Here is an 18,600-nt window from a genome sequence, read left to right as displayed (position 1 = left end):
ATGATCACCCAGCTTCTGGATTTCCATAGATGGTTCTTAATTCTGTTGTACCCTATCCATCTACACTAAATAGTCAACATACTTCTACACCTACTTATCATAACACCACAGTTGATACCCCTGGGAACTTTGCACCAAGAGGTCTTCAAAACACTCTAGTAAATTCAGCTCCCATTGTGCAAGTTATAGCTACTCCACAAACTCTAAGTGATCAGTCCTGGTACATGGACTCTGGTGCTTCAAATCACATGATAACTGATGGATCAAACTTAGTGGGTAAGACTTCTTATCCTGAAAATTCTAAGGTGCAAGTTGGTAATGGATAATCTCTTCCAATCACTCACACAGGTATGCTCTTAATTCCATCCTTTGATACTCATAAACTTATTCATCTTAGAGATATTCTCTTTGTTCCTCAAATTGCAAAAAATCCATTAAGCATCTCTCAAATTACTAGAGACAATAATGTATTTGTGGAATTTCATGCTAATTATTGCTTGGTAAAGGACAAAAACAGTAAAGCTATTCTGCTTCAAGGCACTGTTAAGGATGGATTGTATTAGCTTGATCTTTGTTATTTTGCATATCCAATTTCAGACTGTCTTAGCTCTTCTACTGCAGCTTTCCTGTCCTCATCAATAGAACCTACTAGTTCAGCTTCACATAATGTTAGGAATAAACATGCCACTCATTTTAGTAATGCTAGTCATAGTCCTCATACTATTTGTAATTCTGATGACAAGCTGAATAAGACTACAAGCTTGGACTTACCTCTATTATGGCATGCAAGACTAGGGCATCCTAATGTTAGAACTCTTCATGCTGTCTTAGAAAAGTTGAATGTAAAAAAGTTCTTGACAAGCAATAAAACTTTCTTTTGTCAGGCATGTCAGTTTGGGAAATTACAACAATGTCATTTTCCTATTTCTTCTTCTAAAGCTACTGTACCTCTAGAGCTGGTTCACGTAGATCTGTGGGGTCCCACTCTCATAATTTCTAGAGAAGGATATATAAGTATTATATTATCTTTGTTGATGACTTCAGTCGTTTTACCTGAATCTACCTTTTGTAACTCAAATCTAAGGCTTATACAACCTTTGTCCAGTTTCGCTGCTTTAGAGCTTTCACTAGTTATTTACAACATTATGGCATACAATTTAGACATTCCTGCCCCTATCTTCATCAGCAAAATGGCAGGGTGGAAAGAAAACATAGATCCATCATAGTGTTTGGACTGTCTCTCTTAGCTTATGCTGGAATGCCTTTAGCCTATTGGTGGGCAGCATTTAGTACAACCACTTATCTTCTTAACAGATTGCCTACATCAGCTCTTAAGTTTGTGTCACCCTATGCTGTTCTGTTTAATAAAGAACCTAACTATGACCATCTCAAAGTATTTGGGTGCAGTTGCTACCCTTATCTCAGGCCCTACAATAAGCACAAATTGGCCTTTCACACTGAGAAATGTTCATTCCTTGGCTACAACTTATCTGACAAAGGATATCATTGTCTTAGTTTATCTGGTCGAGTGTACATTGTCAAGCAAGTGAAGTTTAATGAAGTGGATTTTCCATTCAAAACTGGATTTTCATCTTCAGAACTGCCCTTATCTCATGATATCCTCACCAGCTCATCTGTCACTTCTTGGACTCTTCCAAAGGATTCAATAGCTGCTGTTTCTAATGTCAGATACTCTCATTTGCTTGCTTCCCTTAAGAGATCAAACAGTACTTCTGGTTCTACTTCAACTGATCCTACTCAAATAGATCCACTACAGTCACCTAATTCCTTAGCACCAATAGTTGTTCTTCCTCATGAAATTGATTTTCGTTTAGCTGATTTCCATAATATATTAGTAACATCACTCAATTTCATCCCTATCAATGAATCCTCAACTATCTCCTCTCCGTATAGCCTGTCTCCTACAACTCACTCATTCTCTCCAGCAGTACCGGTTACTTCTTTAGATTTATCTCATACATCACCTAATCATCATATGAACATTTTGCCTGCTTCTCATCAATCTGCAGTAGCTGGTAGCTCCACTAGCACAACTTTACACACTTATCCCATGTAAACAAGATCAAAGACTGGTACTAAACCTATCAAGAGATATACTGCCTATCCAGCTATGGTATCCTCAGCTACTATCTTGTCAGAACCAAAGTCTATTATTGAGGCTTTTCTTATTTTTGAATGGAAACAAGCCATGGTAGCTGAATACAAGGCCTTATCAAACAACAATACATGGGAGTTGGTTCTATATGAAGAAGGGATGAATGTAGTTGGTAGCAAATGGGTTTTTTAAAACAAAATTGAACTATGATGGTACTCTTCAAAAGTATAAAGCCAGGCTGGTAGCCAAAGACTTCCAGCAAACTGCTGGCCTGGACTACTTTGATACTTTCTCACCAATGGTCAAAGCAGCCACAATAAGAGTAATGTTGTCTTTAGCAATTCATCAAGGATGGGATATTCAACAGTTGAATGTGAACAATGCCTTTCTAAATGGTGAATTGACAGAAACAATCTTTATGTTACCACTTGAAGGCTATACTGAATTTGAGCCACAGTAGCACCATCCATAGCGGGTTTACAAATTACAAAAGGCCTTATATGGCCTTAAACAATGTCCTAAAGCTTGGTTTGATAAGCTCAAGTCTGTCTTACTTGCATGAGGTTTTGTTAACTCTATCTCTAATGTGAGTTTGTTTTACTATAAACAGGATTTTGTTACAATGTATCTACTTGTATATGTAGATGACATTTTGGACAGTGGAAATGATGATCAGCTCATTTCCAAGTTGGTTGTTGATTTGAATGCCAAATTTGTTCTTAAAACTTTGGAAGCAGTTCAATATTTCCTAGGGTTTGAAGTTAGTAGAAATTCCTCTGGTTTGCTTCTCACATAGCCAAGTATGCTCATGATTTATTAGTAAAGGCAAGTATGGCAGATTCCAAGCCATGTTCTATACCTATGACCACTGGTCTTAAACTTGGCATAGAACGGTGTAAGGTATTTGACCAACCTACGTTGTATAGAAGTATTATAGGTGGTTTACAATATCTGACTCTGTCAAGGCTAGACTTGGCTTTTGCTGTCAATAAATTGAGCCAGTTTCTGCAGCAGCCTAATGAGATTCACTAGACAGCATGCAAACGCATTCTGAGGTATGTTAAAGGTACATTAAATCATGGCATTTTGTTCTCTAACAGGAAAGCTTTTGTTTTAGAAGCCTTTGCAGTTGCTGATTGGGCTGGAGATGAGTTGGATAGAAGATCCACTAGTGGGTATACTATTTGTTTAGGAGGAAATTTGGTGCAATGGTCATCTAGGAAACAAAAGGTAGTCTCCTTGTCCTCAACTGAGGCTGAATACAGGTCCCTAAGCCAAGCTGCCACTGAAGTGGTTTGGATTCAAAATCTTTTCCAAGGACTTGGCATTCACACAAGTCACATTCCAGTAATTTGGTGTGATAATATGAGTGCTGGGGCACTCTCTTCTAATCTTGTTTTTAATGCAAGAGCAAAGCACATTGAAATAGATGTGCACTTTGTTAGAGAGTTGGTGACTAGAAAGTCATTGAATGTTCAATACATTTCTACAAAATTTCAGATGGTAGATGTGTTTACCAAGGCTCTACCAAGTTCCAGGTTTGTAATGCTTAGGGACAAACTGAATGTCACTGATACATTGCCAAATGAAGCTGCTCATACTAATCTTGACAAATCTAATTCATGATACTAAGGTGCTACAGTGCCTTACCAAGATATGCTATGTTTAGTTCACTTTGTTTGTTGGGAACTAGCTGGCCTGCTCAGTATAAAGAATGTCAATTTGTTATCTAGAACATATTTTGCCCTCCTAAATTGGTGCCTTAAGTGAGGATGCTTATTAGTAAGTGTTACCTTATGAAAGTGAATGAAAAAATGTCAAAAAAAAATCAATGTCAGGATTAGTACACTGACAACTAAAGGTTGCATAAGTATAATTGAGGAAGTCTTGCTTACGGGAAAATATTGATGTTTGTGTTTCTTTTTCTAGCTGAGGAAGTTTTGGTCACAGGAGAATATTGGTGTTAGCATCTTGGTTCACACAGGTTTTACCAGTTTAGTTTATGGGAGGATATTGAGTATGTTGAATATATTTTACAGGGTTGATTTTGTAAGCTTTTAGAAGTATGAAAAAGGTTGTTTTGTAAATATGTAAACATATAAAAACGTCATCGTTAGTGCTTATGTTTTTATTATAACAGTTTTATCTGTTATATAAATCAATGTAACTACTTTTTACTTTATAAAAAGAGCATTCTCTCCCTTCTGTTTAGCTAAAGTGTTCAGCTACTGTTTCCCTCGTTAATTTGCGTGTTCAATTTGGTTCTGGACCTTTCTGATTTTTCTGCAAAACCTTCACTATAAACCAATTAAGAAGATGTCAATTTCTATTTACATCCTAAAAAGGGTCATTTTATAATTATTCCAATTAATAACTTTTTGTTGTATGTACCAATGTTTTAATTTCATAAAATAACAGATAGCTACGTAGTGTATAACTATAATATAATTTATGATAATAAAACATTGTTTCATTGATGGTATTATATAAAATATATCTTAAACATTTCCTATTTTTTAGGGTTAATTTGTTTACCTCCCTTATCCCCAGTCTAATTTTAAAAAAGGGCATGGATGAAACCAGAATTAATTTCCCTAGTGTATTCTATAACAGGGTAAGAGCGAAACCAGAAATTATTTTGGTAAGGCTGACAAAAAGTATTAAATATTTATTAAAACAATATAGCTCTTTCGAATGCGAAATTGTGTTAGAAACATAGTACAATTCAGTATACTGCAAAAATATATTTTTATTTAAAAGTGAAGAAAAATTGAACACAATACCCGTGTAAAATTGATTAACTAGGATCTTGTTGGGAAGAGAACAAATTACTTTTTAATCTAGAATTTAAAAATAAGGAAGGGGTATGGGAAAAAACTGGAAAAAATAAATTAAAAATGAATTGATTCAAACAAAGTGTTCAAAATTAGAGAATTAAGAGATATTAAAAAAAAAATATATCAAATAATAACTTATAAGTTTAAATTAATTACAAATCTAAGTTTAGGAAATGTGACCCTAACCCTTGTGCGTTTGGCGTTTTTTGTAGTGAACACCACTAGTTTTGGAAATGCGACCCTAACCCTCATTTTTAGTTTAAAAGAAAAAACGTTTTTACTATTCATCTAATTCAATCAATCTAAATTTTAACATCCAAAAATATCAACAATGTTTAGAGGTTAATATATTTTTTTAAAGTTAAATTGATGACATTATTGAAAATTTAAAGGTTGAATTATAACATTTCCAAAACTAATGAATACTCACTACAAAAGGCTAAACTCTTGAGAGTTAAGGTCACATTTCAAATCATTTCAAAAAGGTCAAACATAGAGGTTCTACTATAAAAAAAACCCTTTTAAAACACCTTCATAATTGAAGAACTCTCGCTAACCTCTTCGTTTAAGTACCACTGACATCCCTTAAGATTTTCTTAGTTATCGGTAACTTTCCTAATAAGGGTCGGTTAGCAAAAATTAGACAAAAAAAAACTCAAGGAAGACCAAAGATACTTCCAAGAAAGATGAAGGGTGTTTAATTCTGAAATCGTATCAAAAGTTCAAAACTCATTGGAGATTTATGCGAGATCAGCACCAAGATTTTAAGTAAAACTGTCCTCACTCTTATTATTTTTTGCCGGCGAATTGGATGGTGACCAGAAGTAGACAACACATGAGAGCGCTGAGTCAAAGTACACGTTTCCTTTAACACATGGTGAAAGGCAATTGTTTAATCTTCTGTAGATGGTCCATAAGAATAATACTTCGCTTTCTTTTCTTTCTAGTTGCATCTTTCATATTGTTTGTTGATTTGAGAATATAAATATCTTCTTATTCGACTCCTAAAGTTCAGATACATGCATGAGAAAGAATGTAATAAAGAATTACATGTTTCGGGTTTATTTTAATCTCATTGAAAATGAGTTAGTGATAAAAGAGAATCAAGACCCTGCTATTAAGACAAATAAAAGAGATTTATGAACAGTGTTAATCTGATAATGATATGACTAATCATGGATTCGTAAGTCAAAACAACATTAAATAATAAATTAAATTAATTATTTAGTCAAGAAGAAGAGAAGAAGTATCTATTAATTGGGCACTTTTTTTTGTTTTATTTTTTTTTTCCCATATATCGTGTAATGAAATTTAATAAGATAAATTCAAACCAAAATTTATAATTTATTCATCTTTTATATATTATTGAATCTTTCTAATTCATGTGCTAGATTGTTTACTACCATAGTGTGAAAGCCATAAATTAATTATGTATATTATTTACTTCGTTCCAAATCTTGTGAAGCAGAAAGAAAACTGAATGCAGAAAGAAAAAGAGAGAGACAGTTAAACTTACGCGATTGAAGACCATGAAACCGAGGTCTAAATCAAGGCATCGAAAGTGACAGTCTTCGCATGGCCGCCAAGGTAGTCTTCCTTCTCGTAAAGCACGACATCAACGCCTGCTTTTGCAAGAACAAACGCCGAAACAAGTCCACTAATCCCGCCCGCCAACCACCGCCACTCTCATCTTCTTCGACATTTTGCTCACACCTTCAAAAAAAATTCAAGCTTCATTAACCCCCTTGGAGGGTCATCAAGTCACACGAAGAAAAGAAAAGAAAAAAAAAAAAAAAAAAAAAAAAAAGACAAAACAAAACAAAACCCTTTAGACTAGGTGATATATATCACTTTTTCAAAAACTGAAAAAACTGTCTCCTGAAATCTCTTTGTAAAACATGTTTGAATTAATGTATTTGGATAAGATAAATCAAAAGAGCATAGAATTGAAGTTACCTGAAGGACTGACGGTTGAAGTTCTGAGATATTGGTAATCGATCAATAAGCATATATTGGCATTGATATAGCTTCAAATTGGAATGCGAGGGTGTAATGGAAGGTAAATGTCTTGGCAATAATAGCAAAGAGAAATGTCCTCTTTGGCGTTGTTGAAGATAATACAGTACTGTATAGAGTAAGCCTTCAGGGAAGATGTGGTCAATTATTATTTATAATGGAATTTGGTAACTTTTGTGGGTTAATTATAAGCAAATGTCTTGAAACAATTACGATTATTATTATGATCATGAATTCTGTTTAATTTAATTGAATCTTATCTTCCAAAAAATATATATTAAATTAATGTTTAATACGGTAAGATATATTTTAAGGATACTTTACACAAAAAGTATATATATATAATGATCTGAATGACAAAAAATGAATGCCGAGTGAATGTATAAATTTAAATACATTGTTTTCAGTCAGTGTTATTATTTATTTTTATTTTTTACGACTGAGGGTGTCTGGGCCAGTTTACGTATATCTTAACTAATTTTTTCAGAACCGAAGAACTCAACTGGAAAAAACTCTAATACTACCTCTTTATTAACATCGTGGAGACCTGACTCGGGAGACTAGACTTTGAATTTATCTCTGTGTTTCGATTTAAAGTAAGGAATTGTGCTTAATTTCATATAATCACACAAATCCCTAATTAAAGTCAACATTAAACTATTTAAATTTATACCACGATCTAATTTGAATTTGGAATATCGCTAAATTATGATGCAAAAATTAAAAATTATAAAAAAAAAAAAAAACAAATGTGACCACCTAAATCTATGTTTATAAGACATCCTTACCTACACATTTTGGCCAATATGTCTTAGCATATCGAATCTCCAAAAAATTAAAAAATTATGAAAAAAAAAAAAAAACACATGTGACTACCTAAACCTATGTTTATGATAGACATCCTTACCTACACATTTTGGCCGATATGTCTTAGTGTATCGAATTTATTTGAATTTGTAATATCGCTAAATTGATGCAAAAAATTAAAAATTATGAAAAAAAAAAAAAAAAAAGCATGTGAGAACTTAAATCTATGTTTATGATAGACATCCTTACCTACACATTTTGGCCGTATGTCTTAGCGTATCGAATCTAATTTGAATTTGGAATATCGTTAAATTGATGCAAAAAATTATGAAAAAAAAAAAAAAAAACACAATGTGACCACCTAACTATGTTTATGATAGACATCCTTCCCTACACATTTTGGCCGATATGTCTTAGCTTATTGATCTATTTGAATTTGTAATATCGCTAAATTGATGCAAAAAATTAAAAAATATGAAAAAAAAAAAAAAAACACATGTGAACACCTAAATCTATGTTTATGATAACTCCTACACATTTGGGCCGATATGTCTTGTATATCGATCTAATTTGAATTTGTAATATCACTAAATTAATGCAAAAAATTAAAAATTATGAAAAAAAAAAAAAAAAAAAACGCATGTGACCACCTAAATCTATGTTTATGATAGACATCCTTACCTACACAGTTTGGCCGATATGTCTTAGCGTATCGAATCTAATTTGAATTTGGAATATCGCTAAATGGATGCAAAAAATTATAAAAAAAAAAAAAAAAACACATGTGACCACCTAAATCATGTTTATGATAAACATCCTTACCTACACATTTTGGCCGATATGTCTTAACTTATCAAATCTAATTGAATTTGGAATATCGCTAAATTGATGCAAAAAATTAAAAAATTATGAAAAAACACATGTGACCACCTAAATCTATGTTTATGATAGACACCTCCACATTTGGCCATATGTCTTAGTGTATCGAATCTAATTTGAATTTGTATATCGCTAAATTGATGCAAAAATTAGGAAAAAAAAAAAAAACCATGTAACCACCTAAATCTATGTTTATATGACATCCTTACTTACACTTTTGCCCGATATGTCTAGCGTATCGAATCTAATTTGAATTTGGAATATCGCTAAATTGATGCAAATTATGAAAAAAAAAAAAAAACACATGTGACCACCTAAATCTATGTTATGATAGACATCCTTACCTACCATTTTAGCCGATATTCTTAGCTTATCGAATCTAATTAATTTGAATTTGGAATATCGCTAAATTGATGCAAAAAATTAAAAAATTATGAAAAGAAAAAAACACATGTGACCACCTAAATCTATGTTTATGATAGACACCTAAACATTTTGGCCGATATGTCTTAGCGTATCGAATCTAATTTGAATTTGAAATATCACTAAATTGATGCAAAAATTAAAAAAATATGAAAAAAAAAAAAAACCCATGTAACCACCTAAATCTATGTTTATGATGACATCCTTACTACACATTTTGGCCGGTATGTCTTAGCGTATCCACGTGTTTCTTTCCATGGTTGCAGCTCATTTGGTAGCAACGTGGCTCAATTACATACCCATAATTTCTTCTATATGAAGAATTTCTATTCCATTTCAACATATGGTCCTCCACTTTTCAATTTTCTTCTAACACGTTCCTTTCCTTTTTCTTATTATTTGAAGTAGAAAGTCTTTTCATTTAAAAGCAAATTATTATCATAGTATTATTACATCTAAATATATCAATTTTACAACCACCTTTTTTTTTTTACAATGTTAATTAATGTCATATCATACTTTAAAATAAAAGATTAATTAAATTGACTATATTTTAGGTTGTTATGTAAAATAATCGCATCCCTTCATGTTTGTTTTATTCACCATCGATGCTAGCCTTTGTAATTAATCTTGGTTCATGTTTTCCAAATGTTTAATCACGTGTTAATTTTTTTTTTTAAATTTTCACCACCAACGTGTTAATTTCTTGATGCCATATATAGTTTATTATTTAGCATTGAGTTATATGTAATGCTAAATAATCTTGGGCGGCCAAAATATTTATTGACCATTATGCCCTCACTTATAATGATTTTTGACCATCTTGTCCTTCATCAAAACTAAAATTATTAACAAAATTATACTTTAAGTAGTAAAGTGGCACTTTAAAAGTTTGAGGGTGGGAAGTTTTTTTTTTTTTGAGAAAAAGTCGTTAACTCTTTAACATTTAAGTTAAATATATATGATAAGATTTAGAGTAAATGACTTTTTCCCACCCAAATAATGGCTTAATGACACTTTTCCACCGACAGACTTTTAAAATATCACTGTACTATGCAAATTTATATTCTGTTTCCGATTTTGGCACCGTTGCAACCACACATCACTACTATTTTCTTTCCCAATAATCACTTACTAAAACCTTTAAAACCTATTTTTACTGACCCCTTCAATCGCCGACAATCAAGTGATTAGGGTTTGCGTAGCTGTCCCTCCCTTCCCAAATCAAATTCTGATCAATCCCAATCACCAAACTCCAATCTTCTACTACCAAAAGACTCATCGACCTCCCATCTTCAAAAGCTTGAATAGCTTGGACCGAGTTTACTATTTGTTCGTTGTCGGAATGTAAATTTAAATAATAAAGTGATATTTTAAAAGTTTACGGGTGAAAAGTGTCATTGAATTATTATTTATGTGGAAAAAATCGTTAACTCTAGGATATATAGATATAGTGTAAAATAAAAATATATTAAACTTTTACCAAATTCAATGGATATAAGATGTCTAAATACATTCATCTGTCATAGCATCAAACTGTGTAAACATGTGCAAGGTTCTTAAACATGGCAAACGATTATTAAAGCAGGGTCCACTTGAGGAAATAGAAAAATCCAACACTGTCACTTTCACAGGAAATGGGCACAAGCTAAGGGTAGTACTCCAGGGAAAGAAGACTATGGTTTGTTATAAGACTAAGACAATACGATAACATCATTGTAAGGGTTATTGCTTTGGAATACAGCAATAGGCTTCATTAACCAAACCTTTCATTTTAACAAACAATTAAAAAAATTAGAATATAAAAAACTTTACATAATTCAGACAGGCAAAAATTAATTTCCTGAAAGCGGTAAGATTTATTTTAGGAAGTATGAAGGATCATACTTGCAAGCATATAGCTTTCAAACAAAGCAAGGCAGCTCATTCATCTCCTAAAGTAGTAACTTATTATAACAATTTTGAAAGGTTAGAATTCTATTGGGAAAGAGTGCAAAGATTAAGCAGAGCAAGCTTGCNGCAAAAACCTTCACTATAAACCAATTAAGAAGATGTCAAATTTCTATTTACATCCTAAAAAAGGGTCATTTTATAATTATTCCAATTAATAACTTTTTGGTTGTATGTACCAATGTTTTAATTTCATAAAATAACAGATAGCTACGTAGTGTATAAAACTATAATATAATTTATGATAAATAAAACATTGTTTCATTGATGGTATTATATAAAATATATCTTAAACATTTCCTATTTTTTAGGGTTAATTTGTTTACCTCCACTTATCCCCAGTCTAATTTTAAAAAAGGGCATGGATGAAACCAGGAATTAATTTCCCTAGTGTAATTCTATAACAGGGTAAGAGCGAAACCAGAAATTAATTTTGGTAAGGGCTGACAAAAAGTATTAAATATTTATTAAAACAATATAGCTCTTTCGAATGCGAGAAATTTGTGTTAGTAAACATAGTACATATTCAGTATACTGCAAAAATATATTTTATTTTAAAAGTGAAGAAAAATTGAACACAATACCCGTGTGAAAATTGAATTAACTAGGATCTTGTTGGGAAGAGAACAAATTACTTTTTAATCTAAGAATTTAAAAATAAGGGAAGAAGGGTATGGGAAAAAACTGGAAAAAAATAATTATAAAATGAATTGATTCAAACCAAAAGTGTTCAAAATTAGAGAATTAAGAGATATTAAAAAAAAAAATATATCAAATAATAACTTATAAGTTTAAATTTAATTACAAATCTAAGTTTAGGAAATGTGACCCTAACCCTTGTGCGTTTGGCGTTTTTGTAGTGAACACCTACTAGTTTTGGAAATGCGACCCTAACCCTCATTTTTAGTTTAAAAGAAAAAAAACGTTTTTACTATTCATCTAGATTCAATCAATCTAAATTTTAACATCCAAAATATATCAACAATGTTTAGAGGTTAATATATTTTTTTAAAGTTAAATTGATGACATTATTGATAAATTTAAAGGTTGAATTAATAACATTTCCAAAACTAATGAATACTCACTACAAAAAGGCTAAACTCTTGAGAGTTAAGGTCACATTTTCAAAATCATTTCAAAAAGGTCAAACATAGAGGTTCTACTATAAAAAAAACCCTTTTAAAACACCTTCATAATTGAAGAACTCTCGCTAACCTCTTCGTTTAAGTACCACTGACATCCCTTAAGATTTTCTTAGTTATCGGTAACTTTCCTAATAAGGGTCGGTTAGCAAAAATTAGACAAAAAAAAACTCAAGGAAGACCAAAGATACTTCCAAGAAAGATGAAGGGTGTTTAATTCTGAAATCGTATCAAAAGTTCAAAACTCATTGGAGATTTAGCGAGATCAGCACCAAGAATTTTAAGTAAAACTGTCCTCACTCTATATTATTTAATGTTGCCGGCGAAATTGGATGGTGACCAGAAGTAGACAACACATGAGAGCGCTGAGTCAAAGTACACGTTCCTTTAACACATGGGTGAAGGCAATTGTTTAATCTTCTGTAGATGGGTCCATAAGAATAATACTTCGCTTTCTTTTCTTTCTAGTTGCATCTTTCATATTGTTTGTTGATTTTGAGAATATAAATATCTTCTTATTCGATCCTAAAGTTCAGATACATGCATGAGAAAGAATGTAAATAAAAGAATTACATGTTTCGGGTTTATTTTAATCTCATTGAAANTGCTCAGTAAGAAACTGCTAAAAACTGTAGACATTATCGGCCAAAGGAAGAGATTACCATGTTGCCAACTATTTTAGGTCTCTCAAAGCCAGTAAATATTGCAGCTGACATATTGGTTGTTCCTATACTACTATATGTCCAAGTTAAACAAGGGAATTCATTGAACTAAAATTCAGATGAGATGGATTGAAGACCATAAAGGCATCTCACAGAACCTTCTAGAGATATTCAAAAGCCAACGGCACACTATAGTTGCAATATATCATGATGGACTCACAGAAATGATTGAAAAAAAAAATAGTAACTTCAATGGTCATACATACCCTTGCTGGATTTGCAACAAATATGCGAGAGAGCAAGTGTCTGCAATCTTGAGATATGTGCACATAGTCTGGGATTTTGTACTGAACAGCCATTATCCGCTGCAGAAGATAACAAAGAGGGAAAATAAACGTTAAAATGAAAGACGCTGGATATTATCAAATATTATAAAGAGGGAGAGATAATTTACCTGAATTGTTTTCCTGAAATTCTTGGGGTCCTCCTGGTCCTCAAAAGGGTATGCACCCACTAGCATAACATAAAGAGTGACTCCACATGACCATACATCCGCCAACTAAACAAATGCAGTAAGAACCAACATATTAGAACTAACATTTACAAGTTCACTTGTGTCTAAAAATAATGAGTTCTAGGCATTTCAATATTGTTATGAACATACTTCTCCAAGGACCAATTGGTTAGTCGGAGACAACAAAAATGTTTATATTTTTCTTTACTTTCTATGTAAAATCATTTTCAAATAGAAAATTGCTTATTGCTAGTTATTATGTGAAGAAGCATGCAAGCCAATAAAAACTTCCATTATGCAGACAAGAAACCTAGCTCTCCTGGAACCTTGTAATAGATTAACCAGACTGAAACTCCCATAAATTTTTCTCTTTATTAGAGGATTAAATAAAGAACTAAAATGCTAGATCCAAGAAAGTTACCAGTGACATCTGGGACAGGTAAAATACAACTATTAATTGGAAAACTACTTTTATACAAGGAAAACCTTCCTAATTGAAAGATTTGAAAAAACATAATCAACATAATCCTGAGTACAATTCCAAAAGCAAATAGAGAAAGTCTTTCTGTGTACTTTTTTTTTTTTTTTTCTTGTTTATCAACGTAATCAGCCAATTTTAGGCAAGCCATCCACCTAATCAACAATTAAGAAAGGTAAGTACACATCCTTATCCAGAATCAAATCAAGATTTTTACTTCAGTGCAGATTTCCAATTATATTTAAATCTGTCAGCAGATGATCTTTGCTTAACTTTGCTTAGATGTCCAGCCTTATCCAACTTTCATGATATTTCAAAGTTTTACATTTACGGGGTTGACTTTCAAACCTCTAAACATAGATCACTTGTGAAACCTATTGGCAACAAGTAACACAATCATTGATCAAACACATCACAGAAAAGTGTGTATAACAACCTCAAACATACATTTACATAACCTACCATTTACCTTTTTTAATAACCAAAGGTCATAATAAAATATTATAAATTATGTAAACTACTACTTCACTTGCAATTCATTGCTTAGTCTAATCTAAAATACATACAAGTGTGTGCTGGTCTTTGGCCCTTAGCTGAAGAAATTACAAAATTAAGTTGTTGCAAACTGAAATAACAAAAACTCAACTGTCAAACAATTGGCCAAATATTAGTGGGCCTAAGGAAGACCCTATTGATTTTAATACGGTTCAACAAACAGTAGGCAAGCCTTCATCTTAGGCTACAACCGATAACCAAGCAGTTTGACACATGGAATGTCTATAAAGTCTAAATGAAAATAATTAACTAAGATAAGGATATGAAAGTGACATTAAAATAAATAAAAAAGGAAACAATAATATGTGCTACTTAGTTAGCATGTGCATTGATTTAGTTACAACACGCATAGGGCATAAAATAATCTTCTCCGGTGGGACAGATACAAAGACATCACATCTCCTTTACCTTGAAAAATATTTAAAAGAGAGGTAATTAACTTTTAAAAGTACAAAAAGTTTAGTGGTGCCAAAAGAGATAAGAGTCATGCACCCAAAAAATAATGGATGCACACTCATCCCAGGTAGAACCTGCCCCTTGATTTGATTGCATATTAGTAATCAAACTCAAATGTGGCACACTAGATCCATGAGTCATCATCTAAAATAAAATAAAAAAATAAATAAACAAATGCTAGGCAAATTCAATATCTCCATTAATATGAAAAAATAATTAAAAAGACTAACTTACTTTGCCATCATATTCTCGCCGAGAAAGAACTTCCGGTGCAATATATGCCGGAGTTCCAACTGTGGATTTGGGCCTTGAATGCAACAGAGATGACTATACCACAGGATAGAAAAGAACAGATAAATAAACAAAAAAAAAAAAGCAAACAAGATAACCACAAAGACAAACAAGATTTACAGAGCAATTGAAATCCATTTCAAAACCTTAGAGTAACCAAAATCACAGATTTTCAAACGCGGTGCAGCGCTTCCATCAAGCAGGGTATTTTCCAGCTTCAGATCTCTATGGCATATTTGCTGATATGCAAAACGTAAAAACAAACAAATTAATTACATTTGCTCATCATAGTTCAATGCACAGAAAGATTTGATTTACTATATTTGCAATGACAGATTTACCATTGAATGGCAAAAATGGACACCTGAAATGAGCTGCTGAAAGAAATATCTAGCCTGCCATAAAGAAACCAAAACATCACACACTACCAAATAATAAATATAGATAGAACAAGTAAAAAAGACAAAGGGTAAGAGAAAATTAACCTCATCTTCACTGAATCTACCAGCATTACAGATTCGTTCAAAGAGCTCTCCACCAGCAGCATACTCCATCACAATTGCCAAATGTGTAGGAGTCAAAACCACCTGAAAAAATCCAAACCCCACAACACAAATAATTAATTAATTCAAATTATATCAAATAATAAATTCTCAACCAATAATCCAAAAAAAAAAATTGCCTCTTTGAACCGGATAATATTGGGGTGCCGAAGTGATCTGTGATTTATAATCTCTCTAGCAACATTCTCGTCAATCTGCAAATCATTCAATAACAAATTTCTAAAACATAATTTCAAGAAATAAAAAGAAAAAAAAAAATTGTAAAGAAATTAAAGAAGCTAACTTTATGGCCTCGGTCAATATATTTCATAGCGACAAGCTCTTTAGTCTCCTTGTTTCGCATAAGCCGGGCAATCCCGAAATTCCCAGCACCCAAATCCTTAACAACTTGATATTTTTCCATGATCGAAGGCAACCCAACTGAGATCTCTTAAAATTTGAATGGGAGGAAATAAAGGAGAGGTTTTTATAGAGGGAATTGATGGAGTAAAGAAGTGAAAGTGATGTGGAGAGAGAGAGAGAGAGAGAGAGAGTGTGTGTGGGAGAGATGCACGTGGAGAAGTTATAGAAAAATGAAGAAAAGAGAAAGGGAAATGGGCATTAATGGAGGATTATGGGAATCCATAAAAACCAGCTTGAATCCAACCAGAGCCTCTTCAATCAGCTCATCATTTTAATAATTTTTAATAACGGATCTCCAAAAACGCCGATGTGGTAGGAGACAATATGCGGGTTTATTTTTGACTTTTTGCATGCCGTTTTCCTAAGCCATCAGATCAACTTGACCCTCGTTATACAAATTTATTTATGTTGATAATATACAAATTATATTTTTTTTAATATTAAAATTCTCTACTGTTGTGACTTTATAGTAAACCATTGTAGACGGTAAAATCTACAATCAAATCGGGGGACTGATCCTATGCAATACGAGCCACTAACAACCTGGTCGACCTACACAAAGAACACAAAAACGGGAATGTGAAGGCTAGATAGACACCATTGTGGTGTCTGTCGTAGCACTCCGATGCTTAAGTCAACGAGACTGAGAGAGGCTATTGAGTGAGGGCTAAAGGGAGAGTACCAGAATAATATGGCAGCTCTTGGGAGCAAGAACTTAGGAGCTAGTAGGTGTAGCGGGTGATTTTTAAATGAATAATGAGGGAGTTTGCCCCTATTTATACAGTGAACCCAAAAGGTTCGAATCCTAGCAGGACTCTGAGTCCTACTAGGTAAAGGAGTCATTCTTAGGAAAGGGATAGGATCTCCTTTCCTTATTGGGTTAGAGATATGATCTCCTTGCCTTATTGGGTTAAGCTTAACATTAATTATTACAATCTAGGATCCTGATAGAAGTGGAAACATAATAGGATTCTACTTCCTATTTCGGACTACTGTGGGCATGACCAGCTTAGCTTAACTTGCAGGATAGCCCAACTTATAGAGAGGGCAGTTCACAAGGTAGATTTAAGTGTAAGCCCAACTGGAATTGGGCTAAGGCCTTGGGTCGTTATCTGTATATCTTGTATGTTGCGCCTCATCAGGCCTAACATGATTTTTGGCCCATACAGTTTGGCTTATATGCGCCTAATTGAATCTACTCTGGAGAGTAGATTCAATTAGTCGCATATAAGATGCGAATGTGCTGATATTCCTATATGGAGGATTAGACTCAAAACGTTTGCCAATGTCCTTGGGACATAGATGGTTTGGTTCAGCCATGGCAGCCGAATGAAGCCGAACAAAGATTATACACACATTCGACGTTGAATCAGATATGGCCCATTTATGCGGTCATTCAGCTCATCAGATTATCCCAGAGGAATTATGTCAGCTAGATCATTCAAAGCATGAGGTGACTTGTACAAATGCTTGAAGGTGGGGGTGTACTATACTGTCGCACCCGCCGAGCAGGGTAAATTGGTCAAGTGTATGGAGAGTAAGATACTGATCGATATGATAACAACTTACCTAAGACGAGCTGAACGGTGTCATCTTCAGGAACGCCAAACTCATCAACTCATTGTTAGCATCCCTTGGAAGGATAGACTTGTGTGGCCCGACTTGCTAACATACCTCGACCGAGCTGAAGCAAGAAATGGCAAGGTTATTGGAATTGATGATTAGATGACTAATAGCATCATACGGTAGGTGCATACAAACTGTTTTGAGTGATAGGAGCAGGGCTTTTCAGATCCACAAACAAAACGAACTTTGGTGTCTGGCCATGCCGGGCCATATGATGGAGTATCACGGATATGCTAGGAGGAACGATGTATGTTGCCACGTGTTTCATCCCACACGAATCATACGTGCGGATGCGAAAGGCGGGAAACGAAAAAGTTTTCTTCTCTTGAGTCCCGATTGTAATCCGCCACCTTAAGGACTGATGCATTTAATACGATGTCCCTTCACTTTCAAACCCCATTTCATCCTTAGTTGAGTTTGGGAGAGAGGGAGCCAAGAACTTTTAGTCTTCAAAGCAACTTTAGGTATTTCTGGCCATTTTTAAAGGTAACTCTTTGTTTTTCTTTGATTTTCACTCGTTTTCTTTGTTTCATTCGCATTCTTCATTGGTTTTTGAGTCTTTGGAACTAGTTCTGGTAGATTTGGGTAAGAAAAACGGAGTTTTGGGGAAGAGTGGTTTTTCTTAGCGGTTTTGTGAATTGGTTTTGCGAAGGAGCGGTTTTCACATTTTAAATGGTTTTTGATTTCTGGGAAGAGAACAACTACTCGTTAGGCTAAGCCGAGCGAAGCCGTGTATAACCTTGTCCGGTAGGAGAGGTCAAGTGGAGTGGGAGTTGTTTGCTAATACCGAATAATACTTGGGGTGAAGTCTTCAATAGGCTGAACCGAGCGAAGATGTCTGGGGGCAACGAATACGAGAATGCGCCCACCATGGTGGTGCTTC

The 18,600-nt window shown here is 33.5% G+C and overlaps 1 protein-coding gene across 1 annotated transcript; it reads right to left on the bottom strand.

Moving 5' to 3' along the window:
* Nucleotides 1-12,808: 12,808 nt before the first annotated feature.
* Nucleotides 12,809-16,350, bottom strand: LOC116135138 (serine/threonine-protein kinase SRK2A-like). Its single transcript, XM_031420844.1, has 9 exons — nt 15,973-16,350; nt 15,809-15,883; nt 15,612-15,713; nt 15,468-15,521; nt 15,273-15,365; nt 15,070-15,162; nt 13,287-13,391; nt 13,081-13,197; nt 12,809-12,940 (listed from the first exon to the last, which is right to left on the bottom strand). The coding sequence occupies exons 1-9, from the start codon at nt 16,090-16,092 to the stop codon at nt 12,809-12,811; spliced, it is 891 nt and encodes a 296-aa protein (XP_031276704.1). The 5' UTR covers nt 16,093-16,350.
* Nucleotides 16,351-18,600: the final 2,250 nt, after the last annotated feature.

This window comes from Pistacia vera, unplaced genomic scaffold (assembly GCF_008641045.1).
Source record: "Pistacia vera cultivar Batoury unplaced genomic scaffold, PisVer_v2 Contig294, whole genome shotgun sequence".
NCBI lineage: Eukaryota > Viridiplantae > Streptophyta > Magnoliopsida > Sapindales > Anacardiaceae > Pistacia > Pistacia vera.
This window is presented reverse-complemented; position numbering and strand designations above follow the sequence as displayed.